This window comes from Scardinius erythrophthalmus, assembly GCF_964197995.2.
Source record: "Scardinius erythrophthalmus genome assembly, chromosome: 2".
NCBI lineage: Eukaryota > Metazoa > Chordata > Actinopteri > Cypriniformes > Leuciscidae > Scardinius > Scardinius erythrophthalmus.
In genome coordinates, this window is record NC_138222.1 from 46,360,049 (window position 1) to 46,381,101 (window position 21,053).

The window sequence follows — 21,053 nt, forward strand, 5'->3', positions numbered from 1 at the left end:
ATTTGAGCCATGCTTCATTATTTTTTTGGCAGAAGGCCTCATTGCACCATTTAAAATGAAACCATCAACTTGCCAATCCAGGCATTGTCCACTATTGCTCTGATTGGGTGGAAGCAAAACTGGGTTTGGTGACAGAAATATAGAGCGAGCACCATTTCAAGGTACTACGAGCTTTCTACTTTTCCCAAGTTAGATTTAGATCAGGTAAAAAAAAGCTGTTTGAAATCTGGAGCTGAATCTGATACGTTCTGCCCTTTGGAGAAGCCATTTCTAATTTGTAAATGAGAACCACATTTCCTTTCCTTCATTCTGCTGTGCAGCTTATCTGGATCCCTGGAGATACGTATATACACACACAACTTTTTTATTATAATACCAGAGCAGTGACTTACCTGGTTTGGGGGGTCACAACATAGAATCGTGTTCCATATTGAGGGCCGACAGAAACTAGGCTTCATTACTTAATGTTTTTAAACAAAATGCATAATGTATTTGACACAATATCATGTTAAAATCACTTTGTAAAAGAACCTCATTACAAAGTTCATTAGAGATCACCTCCTTACAGCTGCTCAGTCTTGTACTCCATGGCCTGGAAATATGATATGTAAAGTGTTGGAGCTTCATGAAGTTCGAGCCATGCTTCATTAATTTTTTGGCAGAAGTCTTCATTGCATCTCATGACTTAGCATCTCATCACCCAGCCTAGCAAGGGACCTGTTGAGAAAAAAAAAAGAAGAAAAAAAAAAAAAAAAAATTGATAATGTTAATATGCTTTTCAGTAGACCTAAAACTGGCACTTTTTACTAAAGCAGACCCGTGCTGCACCGATCCCATCCACCAGAGTGGCAGTTCAACCTCCAGTCCTCATTAAAAGCCATGAGAAGTTCTGCCAGAGCAGAATTGTGAGTCCTGACATTGTCACTTTTGGCCTTTAAGGGGTTACTGAGAGGGTGAAGTGACTATAGTGTTCCGGTGTTCTGGGAAAGGACAATCCACACAGCTGTGTGCGGGGTAATGCAAAACAAACATGCCTCGCACATGCTTCCCTTCAGCTGTCATGGCTCTTCTTTCAAAGCCCCATGCTGAACAAGGCCCGGCCTGCTACCCCAGCCAAAGCATCAGCCCTCAGCGACTCTGAGTCCATGCGCATCCATGCTCTCAGGCAGTCTTTTTAATTAACACCGAGACATCTGCGGAGAGGGAATCTGTGACAGAACAGAGCAGCCTGGGCTCTGTGTTAGCCTATCTTTAACTATTGTGGAGCCAGGAGGGGCGTCGATGAAGCTCAGGTCAACACTATCAGTAGTTTATGTTGTATCAGCACACATTTACACTTACCATTAAATGAGCTAATATGCACATAACCGAACACAATTCATTGCATTTGCTTTTCATACTCTGTATTTCATTCAAAGGTAAATCCTAACTAAATATGTAAAAAGGTCAAGAAAGTTCTGTAGAGATTGTACAAGATTAGAACAGATTGTTCTTGAAGGAAATGTTAATTGTACAGTACAATTGACAGTAACTTGCAGATGCCTACGAGTTACAGAGATGCTTAAATCTCTGTCCCATCTCTCAAAACTTATACTACTGAAGTAGGCATATCCAAGTACTAGAATAATATAATTCTTTGTTTTGTGTGTGGTCGCATGTACGGTTTTCTTTGGATTCCTTTCTGGCATAAAATACCATTGGACCCGTTCTTTTGTAAAAATATCCTTATTAGAAATATATTATTTTATGTGTGACTAAGGGCTTTTGTTGTATTGTGGGTCTAGGGATAAAATGTGATTCATTAGGGTTTTTGGTATATAAATTAACCTAAAATAGTTGTGATGGCTTTAAGCTAAACATATGGCTTTTGAATCATTTTGAATAATTATTTACTTTCAAGCTTGTTTACGGTCTATATATATTGTGTGATTTACAACCGTAAGTTATTGCACTTACAATTTTTTTTTTGTTGGAATTGCTTTGAGAACATCTGATTCAAGTGGAATATCATGATAGAATGTGTGTACACTCAATCAACTATCAAGTACTCTGAGAACATGAAGTACCGAGGGCTGGTAAATTAATTGTTCACGTGCATTTTCAGATTTGTTGTTGTAACAAGTTGTATATTTTGTTTAAACTTGGCCCCAAAAGAAAAAATGTAAGCCTTTAAAAAAAAAAAAACCACAAATGCTGATTTTGAGAGTCACTCTGCTCCAGGACATCGGATACACTGTTCTCAGAACATGATATAAAAGACATTTTACATTAAAGACATGAAGTTTCTGTTGGATAAAGACTGCCATTAAAAGGCTACATTTAAAAGTTTAACATTACAAGTGCTGGGTATTCTACTATGGATGTTTCATTTCATTTGACATTTTCTGTGTGCTCATTTTTTGTGTTTCTCTAAATCCAGATGAATAAAAAAAACTAATCATACAAAATGTTCCTGTGCAATATATTAATAGCTGTATTCATAAAGTTCAATCCATGAAGTTTATAAATCTAAAAAACCAGCATGAAAGCACCTTATTTTACTGTTGATATTTAACAGTTTTAACATGTTACTAAATGCCTTAATAATGGTACAGCAAATGTTTGCCCAATCAGACAGTGCTTGATCACTAACCGAGGGCTCTTGGATAGGCCTGAATACTTTACTTTGATGCTGAGCTCAGAGATAAGTACTGAGATAAAGTAGACATTTTGTAAAAGTGACTGCTGTACTCATATGACAGTTTTGCCTGTGGTATATAAAAAGCTTCACGAGCTGCAGACAATCTGGCTCTCTGTGTGTAATTGGTCATTCAGTGACATTTCCAATAGTTAACATGTTGCTGAAACTTCCTTACCAGATTTTCATTTTCTTCAGACAGAAAGAGTCAGAACAAGAATAGATTTCTTTTTACAAGTTCACTCCCCTTGGAGATGAAATGAATTTATCTCAGACGTGCAGGCTCCTGAACCTAAATCACTCAAAGCGCGCAGACATCTGCTTCTGGGCTCAGACAACACAGGCAGCTGGGGAAGAAAGAAGAAGACAATTCATCCAAATCTACACCAAGTCAACATACCATCGAATTAGGGATGAGCATGAGAACCTGAATACTAGGAAGTGACTGGAATGAAAACATCAGAATATTTCTCACCAACTATGCACAAACATGCCAAAATCTGGCCTAATTTTTTAACTCTGTGATTTGTTTGAGGTTAGAAAAGGATGACAACTTGTTTCAGCAAGGTAGAGCACAGCTGTTGAAACCAAATGAAGGATCTAATAACAGTTTTTTTTAAATCGAACTATTCTTAACTTGACAAACCATCTTAAAAATGCAACACTCGCATTGCGAGATGCTGTAAAGTCGTCAAGATGCAATGTAAAGGCCAAATACGCATGCATACCACAGTTAAAAAAGTACTATCACGTTCAAAATGCCCAAAATGCACATCCCTACATTGAGTATTTTAGATGTATTCACACTGTTTATTACATATAATACATCGTAATGTAAAAAACAAACAAACAACAAAATTCAAAGGAAGAAATGAAGATACCAAAAAGAAACTGACTAGAATACATTATGAATGTATGAGTTCTTTGCAATATCATGGTATAAAACCATGTTGTTATCAGCTGTACAGTATTATAAAACTCTGCAAATAGTGTCTTTTGATATCTATCAATACACAAAATATGCTTTAATTAGGCAGAGTTTAACTAAATTGGGATCATTTACATAAAATACTTTTTTCTCCAGCAACATTCAAAAAGTCAGCAACAGAATATAAAATGAAATGTCAAACTGATATAATTGAAACTGTATTATTAAAATCACTATCAGTGACTGTGCAAAACAATATCCCATGTACAAACTAATAGCCCCATCCCAACACCCCAGATATTCAGTTGAAGTTTTGCTACAATTTGTTCAGCGTGATGCATATCATAAAAAAGTTAAACTATAAATGTAAAATTACATTAATATATGCTATTCTGTTTAGCAGTGAGCGGTGATACTCCTCTGTGTGTTTTCTTTCCACACACAGATATACCGTCAACCACAAGGAAGGTTTCAGCTTGTGATTGACAGACAGACCCAAGCTCTGACCCGTCCTCACAGAAATCATCAACCGTCTTGATGCGTCGTCCTGTGTCAGCAACTGTTCTCAAGAATGAAAATATGGTAATAAGTTATACAGTGCATCAGCTCCCATCACACCACCATTGGAAAGGCACTCCTCAAAACTCATTAAGTCAGATACAGAACAAGAAAGAGAAATCCTGGAGTGCCCATAGCCTGTTTGATAGATGAAAGTGATGGGAAAGAGTCATTGTGGTAGTGTCACAGACTACCAATGTTGGGGAAACTTTTGAGTTTTTCTGGGAAGTCGTCTTTATAGAGTACAGGATCGGCACGGTGCTCCACAACCTTCAGAGGCATGGTGCCGAACACAGAGGCGAATTTGTTTATGCACTCAGACCTGGAAAGGAAAAAGAAAGAGGCTGAAAGAGTGGAGGAAAACGGGCAACTTGGATAATACAGCAAAAATAATGCCTTCCAGAAATGTCTCTGCTGAGAAAAAAAAAACATACATGGTAGAAAATAAATGGTACTGTTCTAGAGTCATCTGAATCATGAGATACATGCACAAAATATAACAACGGGGATCAGATATTTTCAAAATGCCTGGCATTCCCAGGACACATATCAGAGAGAAGCATAACCAGAGGCAGGAAACCCTTCATCAATCTAAACAAGTGTGACCCCTGGAAAGGTTCAGCAGTCAACGGAGCCCTTGATTGGCTGCAACCACTCCGTATTCACTTCAAGGTCAAACACTCTCTCGCAGGCTGCTTCACAGTCCACCAGACTCCTGCTTTAATTCCTCAAACACAGCTTGGAAGTATGAAACCAATCATCAAGACTTTGCTTCAGCGGATGAGGAAACGGTTGTGATTTTCAAGGAAAATCAATTCAAGCCTTTCTGATGCGTGCTTCGCTTGGTTCATACTTAAATTGAAACTCAGAATGAATTAATGATTTGTGGTGAACCTCTGACAGAGAGGAAAGTCACAGTTCTTTGAGAAGGAAAGTTTTTCGTAAGGTCCAGTGAGTTTGAATGTTTTGATCTCAGAGCACAGGAAAGTATGTCCTGTAAAGAGCTACAATGAGCCAATTGTTGGTGAAACCCACAATGCGTTTCAGATGCCAAGAATGCTGCCAGAACCCCCTCTGCCCAAATACAGGGAATCCCTGGTTATACTGTACCTCTCCACCATGTGCGTCTGGTCCAGGGACAACCCGTCAATCGCTGTGCACTCCGGACACTTGAATTTCTTTCGAGGTGTAACCTAGAAAAAAAACAAATGTAACACTCGTTTTGTGGAAGTCACAGTGAGTTTTGTTTGTGTGTGTGTGTGTGTGTGTGTGTGTGTATACATATATGTGTGTGTGTATATATATATATATGTATATACATGTATGCCTGTATGCATGTATGTATGCATGTATGGCAGCTATGGCAATAAATACAACAGCACAATAATATTGGCGGTTTAATATATATATATATATATAAAATTATTTTAATAAAAGTTCTTAAACCGCCAGTTTTATTGTGTTGTTGTATTTCAGTTTATTGCCATAGCTGCTTCACAGGCCATTTCGTGGTATTTATTTAGCATTAAAGAAACACAAATACAAGAAATACAAATTGTACATAACTCTATAATTATGTAAAAAAAAAAAAAAAAGTTAAAGTTTTTATCCTGATAAAAATCATCAGGATTTTCTCCCACCACAGGATTTATTTTAAAATAATTAGGTATTTATTCTTCTTATTCTGCTTGTCATTTATCTAAAATAAAATGGTTATTTAAGGGCTGGATGCCATAAGGTGGAGCATTGAGCATTCTTTGTAAGAGCCTTTTTTGGAATTTTATTATTAAAAACTCATTAACTCATGATGCTCATTAACGTGGTGTGACAGATCAAATGCCAGGGTGGAGCGCAAATCAGCCAATCAACTCTTCCACTTTCTCACCAGTTATAGCATGAAAAAACATGATTAACCATCTGAAGGAATGATTAAATATACATGAGAGAACATATTTCAAGTTGTACTGTAATTGCCTAATCAAGGCATCAACAAAACATTAATCTCAGGAAAGCTAGTTAGCTAGAAACAAAACATTTGAAAAGTATAAAGCTAAAATTGTAAATATGTTAAATATATATAGACTATATTATAAATGCAATATATTTTTATTAAAATTATGTTACTGGTGTCTTATATTATCTATATCTATATCTATATTATAAGAAAGCAGATACTTTCCTTTTTTACATAATGCATAAGACAAACAAAAAGTGTTTTATCTGTTCATACATCAAAGCAGTGACAAAAACAAAATTATCTGACCTACATGAGTCTATAGCTCCTAATTTAATGTTGAGAAATCATGACACGCTCCTTATATTAAAAAACAACTAAATCTGACACGACGTCGATAAGGTTGTTTAATAATGAGCTGGGGCTGCAATGATGGGCCTCTGTAAAGAGAGCGTGTGTGTGCGTGTGTTTAGGAGCTGGGTGGGAGGAGATGACTTGATGACAGGTCATATAAGTCAGATGTAATGAGAGAGCCGTCCGTGCCCGTGGCCTAGCTAAACGACCGTATCTGCCGCGCTCATTAGACGAATGATGTACGACCCCTCTGTCCCATTCCTTCTCCAACAACACACACACACTTGACTGACACTTTCCACAGTGGGAGCCTGGGGCTGGGGCACTAGGAGGTGTGGGTGATGTGGGGATGTGGAGGAGAGAGGGGAGAAGGTTCACGGTGTAACTGACTGCAGAATGAATGTGCCCCAGTGAGTTTATGAAAACAGAGCGAGCAGGAGAGAGGCAGACAGTGACACCCAGATAACAGAGGTTAAGGCCAGGGCTTTACAGGCCGAACAGCACCTGGACAGAGTCACTGTAGACTACAGACTGTATAGACTGGGGGAGAAGGGCGAAGGCTGATCAGAGACAGAACACGTTGTCAGAATGTCCGCATTCTTTTAGGGAACGCCCGCATTCATTTTTAAGTGATCACTTTTTTTTTCACATCCAAAAACTGTTTTCAACATTGATAACAATGAGAAATGTTTCTTGAGGACCAAATCAGCATATTCAAATGATTTCTGAAGTATCATGTGACCCTGAACACTGAAGTATAGCCTGATGATTGTAGTTTTAAATGATTTGTTTTAACTTTTAATTTTTCACAAAATTTGTTTTTACTGTTTTGATCAAATAAATGCAGCCCTGCTGCGCATAAGAGACAAAAACATATTACCGACCCCTAACTTTTGAATGGGAGTATACACTCACCTAAAGGATTATTAGGAACACCATAGTAATACTGTGTTTGACCCCCTTTCGCCTTCAGAACTGCCTTAATTCTACGTGGCATTGATTCAACAAGGTGCTGAAAGCATTCTTTAGAAATGTTGGCCCATATTGATAGGATAGCATCTTGCAGTTGATGGAGATTTGTGGGATGCACATCCAGGGCACGAAGCTCCCGTTCCACCACATCCCAAAGATGCTCTATTGGGTTGAGATCTGGTGACTGTGGGGGCCATTTTAGTGCAGTGAACTCATTGTCATGTTCAAGAAACCAATTTGAAATGATTCGAGCTTTGTGACATGGTGCATTATCCTGCTGGAAGTAGCCATCAGAGGATGGGTACATGGTGGTCATAAAGGGATGGACATGGTCAGAAACAATGCTCAGGTAGGCCGTGGCATTTAAACGATGCCCAATTGGCACTAAGGGGCCTAAAGTGTGCCAAGAAAACATCCCCCACACCATTACACCACCACCACCAGCCTGCACAGTGGTAACAAGGCATGATGGATCCATGTTCTCATTCTGTTTACGCCAAATTCTGACTCTACCATCTGAATGTCTCAACAGAACTCGAGACTCATCAGACCAGGCAACATTTTTCCAGTCTTCAACTGTCCAATTTTGGTGAGCTTGTGCAAATTGTAGCCTCTTTTTCCTATTTGTAGTGGAGATGAGTGGTACCCGGTGGGGTCTTCTGCTGTTGTAGCCCATCCGCCTCAAGGTTGTGCGTGTTGTGGCTTCACAAATGCTTTGCTGCATACCTCGGTTGTAACGAGTGGTTATTTCAGTCAAAGTTGCTCTTCTATCAGCTTGAATCAGTCGGCCCATTCTCCTCTGACCTCTAGCATCAACAAGGCATTTTCGCCCACAGGACTGCCACATACTGGATGTTTTTCCCTTTTCACACCATTCTTTGTAAACCCTAGAAATGGTTGTGCGTGAAAATCCCAGTAACTGAGCAGATTGTGAAATACTCAGACCGGCACGTCTGGCACCAACAACCATGCCACGCTCAAAATTGCTTAAATCCCCTTTCTTTCCCATTCTGACATTCAGTTTGGAGTTCAGGAGATTGTCTTGACCAGGACCACACCCCTAAATGCATTGAAGCAACTGCCATGTGATTGGTTGATTAGATAATTGCATTAATGAGAAATTGAACAGGTGTTCCTAATAATCCTTTAGGTGAGTGTATGTAGGAAAATACAGTGAAGATTAATGTTTTTGAGATTCATTTCCATTAGTGATCGCGTTTTACCATATTACCAAAACTTTGTGTACTCTTATTTAAAAAAATAATAAAAAATCTGTGATATATAGTCCCTTTGTTGCAGAACCAAAACAAACAGGCATTAACACAGTCAACAATTTCGTACTCTGAGGTTTTTTTTACCTTTATTGGAGCTTTGCCAGTGATGTTGGCAACAAGAAAATTCATGGCAATATCCTCACAGTTCATATGAGCATCCACCCAGTTCTTGATGTCTCCAGGCATTTTATACGTGTACAGATAGTTGAAGTACTGGAAAGGAAAAATAAACTTATGTCAACACATTTTTTGACAACACAAGAAACACTGTTGAAAAAAAAAAATAATAATAATAATCACAGTAGAGATTACTGAACAAATGGTTCCTGGGAGAGAAAGCTGAAATCAATGAAGGTTTTGAATTACAAATGATATAACCTCTCTTGATCTCTGAAGGAGCATGGAGACACTGAGAAAATTATTTTGGCAGACCTGTCACCAACCCTGGATGGAGGTCACTGAGTCCATGTGCTTTACTCCTGTGCCATGTGGATTGCTCCTGTCTGCCTCGCTGCCTGCTGTGAGTGTGTTTGTTTGATTCGGTGCGATAAGCTCCGTCTTAGCCATATATTTCTTTGTTTTGAACCATCATTTTACTACCATTTCTAGTTGTTTATACTACTACATTTTACCCAACATCTCAGATTAACCTGACATCGCTAGATTTTGTTATTAGTACTACTAGCACAACACGCTAGTAATTCGCTAGCCTGTTAACGCGCCACCCGTGCGCTCAGCTATTTTATTTATTTATTTTTCTCTCGCGCGTCCGCGCCTTTGAGTTCATAAAAAGCTCAGGTGAGTAAGAATCACTCAACAAACAAGGTGAGTAATGTCTTGTCCTGTTATTGTCACTTGCACTTCATGTCACATGTTTAGTATAGGCTTCTCTGTCGACAATATAGGATTTATATGTGATAAATGTAAGGAGACAGTTAGGTTGACAGAGAAGATTTCAGAATTAGAAACACGCATCCAAACTTTAATTGAGGATAGTAAGAGTGCTAGTGCTTTAGATGTTTTGGATGCGCATAGAATAGTGCACACTTTACATGAGTCGGTTCTGGCTGAAGTAGAGCCCGTGCAGCCGGGCAAATGGGTGACAGTGAGGGATCGCTCTAGTCGCGGATCTAAAAACCACTCTTCCGTTCCGATTACCATAACAAATCGATTTGCCCCGCTCAGTGAAACACCCACTGAGAATGATTGTGCCCTAGTTATTGGCGATTCTATTACACGGAACGTGAAAATAGAGACACCAACCACCATAGTCACATGTTTGCCGGGAGCCAGAGCGCCTGACATCAAAGCAAATTTAAAAGTGCTGGCTAATGCTAATCGTAAATTCTCTAAGATCATTATTCATGTCGGCACTAATGATGTTCGACTCCGCCAGTCGGAGATCACCAAAATTAATATTAAAGAGGTGTGTGAACTTGCAAATACGATGTCAAGGACTGTAATTTGCTCTGGCCCCCTTCCTGTTCGCAGGAGTGATGAGATAGTTAGTAGATTATGTTCGCTTAACGGTTGGCTGTCTCGGTGGTGTCCGCTTAATAATATAGAATTCATAGACAATTGGAAAAGTTTTTGGGGCAAACCTGACCTGTTGAAAAGAGATGGTATTCATCCCTCCTGGGATGGTGCTGCTCTTCTCTCTAGTAATATGGCTCATAGTCTTAGAGCTCAAACATGACAATCTGGGGCTCAGGTCAGGAAGCAGACAGACTGGCTTAACCGACTGTCTGCTAGCGGCCTCGCGTCACCAAGGTCAGATAAATCCTATCACATAGAGCCTCTTTCACCTAGATATCATCATAAAGAGACTGTGTCTGTTCCACGAATTTGGAAATCCAAAAAACATTTAAACCCAACTAAGGTTAAAAATTTAATTGATGTTCAACAAATAAAAAACAGCTATAATACAGATGAGCAAATGCTAAAGCTTGGGTTGCTGAATATTCGATCGCTTACTTCAAAAGCACTCGTTGTTAACGATATGATTTCAGATAATAAACTAGATGTGCTGTGTTTGACAGAAACCTGGCTAAAACCAAACGATTACATTACTTTAAATGAATCAACCCCGCAAGATTACTGTTATAAACATGAGCCTCGTCTGAAACGCAAAGGGGGTGGTGTTGCTGTAATCTATAGTAATAGTTTCAAAACCACTAAGAAATCAAGTTTTAAATATAATTCTTTTGAAGCATTGGTGCTTAATGTAAAAATATATAGTGTAAACGATAAATCACGTTTGAGATTTGTGCTGGCTACTGTATACAGGCCACCAGGGCACCATACAGACTTTATCAAAGAATTTGCGGACTTTCTATCAGAATTAATATTGACTGCAGATAAAGTACTAATTGTTGGTGATTTTAATATACACATCGATAATGAAAAAGATGCATTGGGATTGGCATTTAAAGACATTGTAAATTCAATTGGAGTTAGACAACACGTGTCAGGACCTACTCATCGTCGTAATCATACTCTAGATCTAATATTATCACATGGAATAGATGTTGATGCCGTTGAAATTCTGCAGCAGAGCGATGACATCTCAGATCATTATCTAGTCTCGTGTAATTTGCATTTAGCCAAGGCTGCAAAGCCGACTCCGTGTTTCAAATATGTGAGACCTATCACTTCTGCTACTAAAGATTGCTTTATTAATAATCTTCCTAATCAGTTTCATCATCTCAGCATCTCAGATAGCTTAGAAGAACTAGATATTACAACAGAAACGTTTAACTCTCTCTTTTCCAGCACTTTAGACACAGTTGCTCCGTTGCGCTTAAAGAAGATTAAAGAAAATAGTCCAACGCCGTGGTACAACGAGCACACTCGGGCCCTTAAGAGAGCAGCCAGAAAAATGGAGCGCAACTGGAAGAAAACAAAACTAGAGGTATTTCGCATTTCATGGAAAGAGAGCTCAATTACTTACAGAGAGGCTTTAAAAGCTGCTAGATCTGCTTATTTTTCAACCCTATTAGAAGAAAATAAACATAATCCTAGGTATTTATTTGAAACGGTGGCTAAACTAACGAAAAATAAAGCTTCAAGCACCGAAGTTTCCAAGCAACACAGCAGTAATGACTTTATGAACTTCTTCACTTCTAAGATTGATAATATCAGGGACAAAATTATAACTATGCAACCGTCTACTACAGTATCGCATCAGGCAGTGCATTGTAGTCTCCCTGAGGAAAAATTTGATTCATTCGTTGCTATAGGAGAGGAAGAATTTACTAAACTCGTTAAATCATCTAAATCTACAACATGTATGTTAGACCCTATACCGACTAAGCTACTGAAAGAAATACTTCCAGAGGTCATAGATCCTCTTCTTAATATCATTAATTCGTCTTTGTCTCTAGGATACGTACCAAAAAACTTTAAGCTGGCTTTGATTAAACCGCTTGTTAAAAAAACGCAACTTGATCCTTCAGAATTAGTCAATTACAGGCCGATCTCGAATCTACCTTTTCTGTCAAAGATATTAGAAAAGGCAGTATCTTCACAACTGTGTTCCTTTCTTGAAAGAAATGATATCTGCGAGGATTTCCAGTCCGGATTTAGACCGTACCATAGTACCGAAACAGCTCTCGTTAGAGTCACAAATGATTTGCTCTTATCATCCGATCGTGGTTGTATCTCGCTATTAGTGTTACTCGATCTTAGTTCTGCGTTTGACACCATCGACCACAACGTTCTTTTAAATAGATTAGAACATTATGTTGGCATTACGGGAAATGCACTAGCATGGTTTAAATCATACTTATCTGACCGTTATCAGTTTGTAGCAGTAAATGATGAGATGTCTCATCGATCACAAGTTCAGTATGGCGTACCACAGGGCTCAGTACTAGGACCGCAGCTGTTCACTCTGTACATGCTACCATTAGGAGATATCATTAGGAAACATGGCATTAGCTTTCACTGTTATGCCGATGATACTCAGCTCTATATTTCTTCAAAACCTAACGAAACTTATCAATTCACAAAATTAACGGAATGCATAGCGGATATAAAAAATTGGATGACTTGTAATTTCCTACTTCTAAATTCTGAAAAAACAGAGTTTCTAATTACTGGACAAAAAACTTCCTCACGTAATAACCTAGAATACTGTCTAACACTCGATGGCTGCTCTGTTAAGTCTTCGTCGTCGGTTAGGAACCTGGGTGTGCTCTTTGATACCAATCTTTCATTTGAAAGTCACGTGTCTAGTATCTGTAAAACTGCATTTTTCCATCTTAAAAATATATCTAAATTACGTCATATGCTCTCATTGACAAATGCGGAACAATTAGTTCATGCGTTCATGCGTTCATGACCTCAAGGCTAGATTATTGTAATGCTCTACTAGGTGGTTGCCCTGCACGCTTAATAAACAAACTACAGCTGGTTCAAAACGCAGCAGCTCGAGTTCTTACCAGAACCAGGAAGTATGACCATATTAGCCCAGTTCTGTCAAAACTGCATTGGCTCCCTATTAAACATCGCATACATTTTAAAATATTGCTGATTACTTACAAAGCACTGAATGGTTTAGCTCCGCAGTACTTGAGCGAGCTCTTAACGCATTATAGTCCGTCACGTCTATTACGATCTCAAAATTCCGGCCAGTTGATTATACCTAGAATATCAAAATCCACTGCTGGCGGTAGATCCTTTTCCTATTTAGCACCAAAACTCTGGAACAGTCTTCCTACCATTGTCCGGGAAGCAGACACACTCTGTCAGTTCAAAGCCATATTAAAGACACATCTCTTTGACCTAGCTTTCACATAATACATTATAGACTTCTATAATTTAATGTTATGCTGCATAGATTAGGTCAGCCGGAACCGGGAACACTTCCCAAAAATCCTGATGTACTCGTTACATCATGAGAAGAATGGCATCTACGCTAATTTTAGTGTCTGTGTTTATCCCAAGGTTTTTCCTGCAGCCTGCCGGATCCGGGCCGTATCCAGATCTGACGAAGGAACTTCACCTGGACCGATGACAACGCAGTGCTGAAGTGCCAACTAGTCTCTCCCTATGGAGGATCCCACTACCACCCTACAGATAAGGCGTTGTCGGGAAAATTCGTCTTGCGGTCCTACCCCAAAGCAACAAATAAAATTAAATTCCTTATCAAAATTTATAAGGAAAGACAAGTATTTTGTTTAGGCTTGGCTTGTAGGGAATTCCAAACCTGCGTATATTCTAACGCACATAACTATAGAACCCATTCTAAATGCGCATGTGACCGCCATCAGCGTTTCTCACAGGTTCGCGTTTAAAGTCTGTGTAGAGAGAATGGTGTCGTCTTAGCGGCCCCTAATTTAATAACAAATGATCATTGCGACGGAACCAAATCAATTAAAACTAACTTTAGATGGAAATAACTTAACTCTGCTGTAAAGCCGAAACAATCTCTGTTACCTTAAATTATACGCTTATCTCTGTGAAGCTGCTTTGAGACAATCTACATTGTTAAAAGCGCTATATAAATGAAGATGACTTTACCTTATGGTAGAATGCAGCTCCAGTCAAGACCATTGACACTTCATTGGTCCACTCAGATTCATATTTCCACTTGCCCATCTCGTGGTCCCATAAGTGGAGCCGTCCGGGATATCCAACCAACCTATCTGGAAACTCACGCCATACCTAAACACAGACACACAGTATATCTGAGATATAATATAAACCTTCACAAATGCTAAGACCATAAAAGATCAGTAAACTGTTCAACAGAGCCATTTTAGATAATACTGGCTTCAAAGTATGCTAAACCATGGATTTCAAAGGTTAAATCAATGAAGTTTAAGTCTAATGGTTCATTAATCCCAAAAATGACAGGCAGGCCTACAGGATATGATGTAGAAATTCTTGAATGTCATTCTCAAATGGCATAAGCAGCTAGTGTTTTAGCCAGGCAGCCATGTCTAAAGCTGTGATCCATTTCATACAATTATCCATAAATTACACATCATTCGCTCAATAGTGTATAAATGCCTGCAGGTGAGCTGAAGGCAAGCCTGTAGCCATGGATAGGATTGCTTGTCCTGTCATCCTTCACATATAAAAAGCTAAAATATAAAAATTCTTCAACTGTAAGGAATGCTTTTGAGATGCCGAGCACAGATTTAGGAAATAGAGGATAGTTCAAAAGTCGATGCATGTAAACTCAATTTTAAATAGGAGTGACCCAAAGAGGTTCTGGGATCACAGTTCTGCTCGATCATCATCGTGCATGTGGAGACGACAATTAACCCTTAGTTGCTCCAGATTCTGTGAATTTGGTTTGAAAGCACCTACTTCAATAGAAACCATTTAACTATCAAGATAAAAGGTGTTCATCCAGTGTGATAATCTTCCAAGTAAAAATGGAGGCTATATTAAATAGCAAGGAGAATGATAAAGCTAGAAGGAATGGTTTTCTTTAACACAACTTAGAGCGCTAACATTTATTTCAGTCTAATGCCCAATTTCAGGGCATTTTCAGATCTGAATGAGTTTTCTTTGTTCCTACACACAAACCAAACTGAAGTGAAAATGCACCAAGTTTCGAAGCAAACATCAAATGCTCCAAACAAACTCTAAGCATCTAGGGCGAAATGTATTTATTTCTCCCTGAATGCAATTTTTGTGGAAACCGTGATACCTTTTTCAAGAGCAGGATTTATTTGAAATGGATATTTTTTTTGTAACACTAAAAATGTATTTACTCTCCATTTTAATCAATTTAAAGGTGGTATCAGCGATTTCAGGCCCAAACATAAATGATCACATTCATCTAATATTTCGCTAGCTGCACGCCCCATAAGCATGCTGTCAAAAACCCGCGTCTCTCTAGGTAGCCTAGGCTCTGAGATCTGCACACAAAAACAGTTGGTATCAACATCACTCAAAACCAAAATAAATAGTGTTCCAACCAATCATCGACAGGGGCGGGTGTTGTGAGGTTTTGCGCTCGTGCACGGCTGCACGCGAAAACCTCACAACACCCGCCCCTGTCGATGATTGGTTGGAACACTATTTGTTTGGGTTTTGAGTGTTTGGCTAAAACGGGTGAAAACAACTGTTTTTGTGTGCAGATCTCAGAGCCTAGGCTACCTAGAGAGACGCGTTTTTTTGACAGCATGCTTATGGGGCGTGCAGCTAGCGAAATATTAGATGAATGTGATCATTTATGTTTGGGCCTGAAATCGCTGATACCACCTTTAATGCATCCTTGCTGGAAAAATACATAATACATCCTTGCTGTATTAATTTCTTAAAATAATAATAATAATAATCATCTTACTGGCCCCAAACTTTTAAGCGATAGTGCATGTGATATGTTAGAGGACAGGACTGGTTTGCGACTTGATGCAGCTTCAACACCCAATACTGATGTGCTGACTTGCCTTAAGCTACCAGTATGTACTAAACCTTCATCAGTGTAGTACATGCTTTTCATTGCAAGTAGAAGTATGCAAACAGGGATTTGGTGCTTTCACTACCTCATATCCAAACTGCAGCTCATCTGAGGTCAACATGATGATGTCATCATCAATGGCCAGAACAGCTTCCGTCTCGATCTCATCGAACGGGAAGAAGCGATTGCTGAGCTTGTTTTCTTTGGTGCGGACCACTTTAAGAGGTACTGCGACTTTGGGCCACAGTGTCTCTGTTACAGAGAGAAGGAGAAAAAGAAAACAGTGAGCTAATAATAATAATACACTGTCAGTTTCAGAGAAGATGAAAAACTATGAGAGATGGCAGCAACTGTGGAAAAGAGAGCGTGGGTGGATAAATCTAAACACATCACTGAGTAAAAGCACATATGAATCTGACCGCACTTACATTCTTCTCAGGGCAGAAGAGACAACGCTCTTTATTTTCAGTTGTGTAAGGGCTTGGGAGGAGTTCAGAGCACGCAGAAGACAGATGGCACACAGTGTCACCTAATAAAACTGACGAGAGAGTCTACTGGAACTCAAACACAGAGACCCTAAGACTGCAATTATACTGGTACCCCAAAGCCAGGGTATAGACCCTCGAAATCTCCGGAGATCTGGAATGAGCTCATCTCCGTTAGGATGAAGCATTTCAGCCTACAGTGTGCTTCCACAAGATCACACAACAAACTATGAAAGAGGGGAAAAAAGAAAAGAAAAAAGTATTTCCTAACTGCCGGAAAACCTCCCTGGCCCCAGAGGAAGGCTGAAAGAAGAGCCAGATCTTCACATGCAAGTAAACTGATACTGTCACCACATCCAAGCCTGGCACAGTGTTTTCAACTAAGACAAAGACAAACACAGACAAGATGGACTACAAAGACAAGTAACATTTTAACAACTAAACCTAACCAGCGTGATCCAGAGCAGCACAATGCACAAACTTAAATGTTCACACATCATAAATCTGCACCATAAGAACAAGCAGCAATCTCAACCGCACCGAACAACTTGTGCGAAAGCTTTTTTTTAATGGCCAGTAATCACTTCCTTGCCCAGTACTGAAATGGCTGTACTTTATGTATGAACATTTGCTTTAATTTGCTTCAGCAAATTATATCCCCTGTGACACAACCATATAAAATATCTCCTCCCCTCCGAGTGTATTAAGCCAATGGAGAAACTCCCTAGATGCAATCCTTTTGTCAGAGTTCTCCAGCACCTCATTAAAATGACAAACAGTCAAGATTTGGGCAGCTAAGGCTGCTCGAAATAAACAAACATAATTAGCGATGGAAAAGGGTGTGGAGCAAATCCATCCTCATCAGGTCCTGAGCACCAGGTTGACCCGTGAACAGACCTTATTAATTCTAATGGGTCACAAAGCTTGAGCCCGGCTCCACCGACGCCTCTAATCAAAGGCAACACAGAACCATTAGTCTACTTCAAAGTATTTCCCTTCATAATGACATTACTCAAATCTATGGAGAGGATATATTTAATTCCCCATTCCTCTTTTTTTCTCAGGGACTTCATAAATGAACGCATACCTAATCGCCTTGTTAAGCAGTATCATTAGAGGCAGAGCCACAATATATATATATTTTGACATGTCTAATGGGCCATAAATTTGACCACAGCTGTAGAAAAGGAAGACCGTTATTGAAATGATCCTTTCGGTTTGACAATAAAGTTTAAGGGTGGACGTCTGGTGAAAACAGGCCATATATCAAAATGAATTAAAATACACTTAATTCATCTAGTCTGGAGTAAGAGGACTCATAGACATCAACAGCTTGTAGACAGTCGATGAGAAAAGCCAAATTTATGCAGCTACAGTATATGCCAGGGGATGGACCAAACGCTTGGGTTCTCACTCCATATCTTGAAGATGAGGTCTGGCCCCAGACCAAGGCACATCGTGCTTTCAATTCTCCAACCTCAAGAGGAACACAATTTGGCAACTCACTAGCTTATCATTCATCTGTTCCATATCAGGGGTTTCATGTCTTTTGTGAGAGCCACACGACAGCATTTCATACTGGAGTCACATTTTTTAACAACTAAAGCTGTCAGTACAGCAGTGTAGATTTAGTTATCTCTTTTCAAATAAAATAATTACTAAAATAAATAATATATTAATATAACAAAATATGTTGTATTAGCCTGACAGTGTATGGCACTGATATTAAAGTTCTGGCAGATATCAATAATAATTTTAAATGTCAATAATCGTCCTCATGCAATGGCCAATAAATAAATAAATATATGATATTAAAATGCTGTACTGTTTCTACTTTCTATATTGTCTAAAAGAAATATCAACACTACAAACTAAAATCAATAATTTTAAATGCTGAAAGTGAATTTAGGCATCAAAATATTGGTATATACTGTACAGTATGAATAAGGAATATACATTTTTATATTTGCTAAAGATTACATATAACAATGTTATGCTATGCGTGTTTTAAAGATTAACTTAAGTGAGTATTACATAATGGCAAAAAAGCAATATCTAATCTCTGCCAATATGGGCTATCACATTGTTTGTTTTTTATTTTTTAACCTTTATTCAATGAGACAAGTCACTTAAGAACAATTTCTAATTTACAACAGCCTGGCAGGAGTACAACAATCTGCTGGAGGACATCCAAACATAACTGCACACATACAATTCATCAAAACATAACAAAAAGAAAAAGGGATTAGTTAAAACATTTACAAATAGTAACTAAAAGGACCCTAATAATATTTCTATTTTAGAAAATAAAAGCAGAGATTGAAATATGTCTCTATTTTCAGTGATTTAACATTACATTTTACCCCCTTCATGACACTAACCTTCAGGGGGGCTCTTGTTCTGGTTGTTCCACACCACCAGCAGTTTGGCCAAGCTTGGCACCTTGGAGATCTCAGTGATGACCCTAAAGAGGCTTTCGATTCGATCATATGTCAACACCACAGCCGTGAACCCAGGAGAGCGTGGTGGTATGAGAGGAAGGAAAAGTGGGCTGTTCACACTTGACCATTTCTGTCGGAAAAAAACACAACCAATTTAAATAAATCAGTGGGAAACTCAATTCAATGTACCAGTTTTCTTATCTTTACAATAAATGCAAGCACTTTCCATGACTTTTTTAATGACTTGAAGTGCAGTAAGATAATCAGCAGCCTCAGCCAAAACATGGCTTTATTTGGAAACACGCATGGGCTATAAAATTTAAAGATTACTGAGAATGCTAATAACCAGCAGTGGTGGGTAGGCGATTAAAAGTGGCATGGAATGTTGAGCGCACAACCAACAAAGTTTAGAGCAGAGTTAACAAACAGCTGGAGCAGCATGCCATGACCTTTCATTGCGCCAAAGTATTCGTCTAAACCTTCTCCTTCAGTCTTTGGCAAAAAATAAAAAGATTAAGCACTTTCAGTCAGAGTTTTACTCTATAACCTAGGACTTGAAGCTACCCAATAAAGCATCTCTATCATGACAGTCCAGTAAAACTCCTATCGCAGTTCAATCCACTAAAGGCTTTGTGTGCATAGGTGCTACATTCCTTCTGGTAGACTAAATTTCAAAAAGTGGATGGATTCAGAGACATGTTTTCCTTAGCTGACCTGAATGAAATCTGGCGGAAAGCAGAAGACGACAATGTGAAGATCCAATACACTTTGGTCAGATATTAAGAGCTAAATTAAATACTTCCTTTCCTCGGGCTCTTTGTCATTCCATGGCATCCATCCATCCTTTTCCTGTTAACTGTTATGTATCTGAATTTGATTAGAATGTTAAACTTCCTGGTGTTCTTCTTGAAATAAAATGCAAACATATGGTATCCTCTGAAGCTTGGTCAAAACATAAACGGTTTTAAGATTTCCCTTCCTACACAATAAGTATAGAAACTGAGAACTTAATGTGCAAAACATTTATAGAACAGCACTTGTCATTAACGTTAAGTGTAGTCAACAAAACCTCAGTAAGTTAAACTTATCAAGAGACCATCAACATTAGTTGTCTATTACTGATGAGCTAGATTTACACAGCTCCAAAAAAGAGATTTCTATTACAGACATTATTTTTCAGATGCAAAAATCCCTCATTAATTCATTATATTCTGAATTATGGAAATACTCAAGCCATGAGCTTTAAAATGGTTAGATATAACATCTAAACTTGGTAACTGTATTCGGTCTCATATTTGTATTTTATATCAATTCCAGCTTTTTTCCGTATGCTTCTTCAGCAGTTTATGTATGTATAAAACTAGTTTACAGCGGCTGTTAATCCATTAGACCACCACCAAAGCAAGCTCAAGTTTTAATGTAAAGTGATACACCTATTAATGAGTACAATTCCAATTCTAATTTGGATCTCTTATGTTGCCATTTATCCTGAGCAGTTTTGTCGAGAGTAGAATTTTATGACTGCACTCCAGTGAACTCTGCTGCAGCAGGGGTGCAGATGAGTCCTGGCAGGACCGGGGTGAAGCAGGGGTGCTGGGACGCTATCGGCGTCAGTGGCTGTCTCCTGCCAGTGTGGGGCTTGGCTCATCTTCCTGGCCCGCTTTAAAACAGCCTGTAAACTCCCAAAGATGCACGAACTGGAGCCCAGATCAAGTGACGCTGTAAAGTAAATATTGCGAGTGCTTAAAGGGCCTCTGATGCGGTCACGAAGACTGCTGTTTATTGGCCTGAAGAATAAGGACTGAACACAGACCGAATACGCAGACCGAGTACACAGACTTTCTTTGCTGTTTCATGGTCTTTTCTACTTTGTCAGTGGAGAAGAGACACAAAAGTGACAAATAACGAGAAGCTTGGTGCAACTCCAGCAACAACAACAAAAAGACTGCTTCGCTTTTAATTGGAAGACTCATTCAATTTATATTTTTCA

General features: G+C 38.8%; 1 protein-coding gene across 1 annotated transcript in view; it reads right to left on the reverse strand.

The window, feature by feature from the left end:
• Window positions 1–2,451: 2,451 nt before the first annotated feature.
• ext2 (exostosin glycosyltransferase 2) overlaps window positions 2,452–21,053 on the reverse strand; it is a 34,126-nt gene continuing 15,524 nt past the window's right edge. Inside the window, exons 10-15 of the mRNA XM_081347534.1 lie at window positions 19,004–19,193; window positions 16,223–16,389; window positions 14,241–14,384; window positions 8,802–8,930; window positions 5,274–5,356; window positions 2,452–4,485 (exon numbers count right to left, since the gene is read on the reverse strand). Of these exons, the coding sequence (XP_081203660.1) occupies window positions 4,347–4,485; window positions 5,274–5,356; window positions 8,802–8,930; window positions 14,241–14,384; window positions 16,223–16,389; window positions 19,004–19,193 (852 nt within the window). The 3' untranslated portion in view covers window positions 2,452–4,346. The remainder of the gene's footprint in view (window positions 4,486–5,273; window positions 5,357–8,801; window positions 8,931–14,240; window positions 14,385–16,222; window positions 16,390–19,003; window positions 19,194–21,053) is intronic.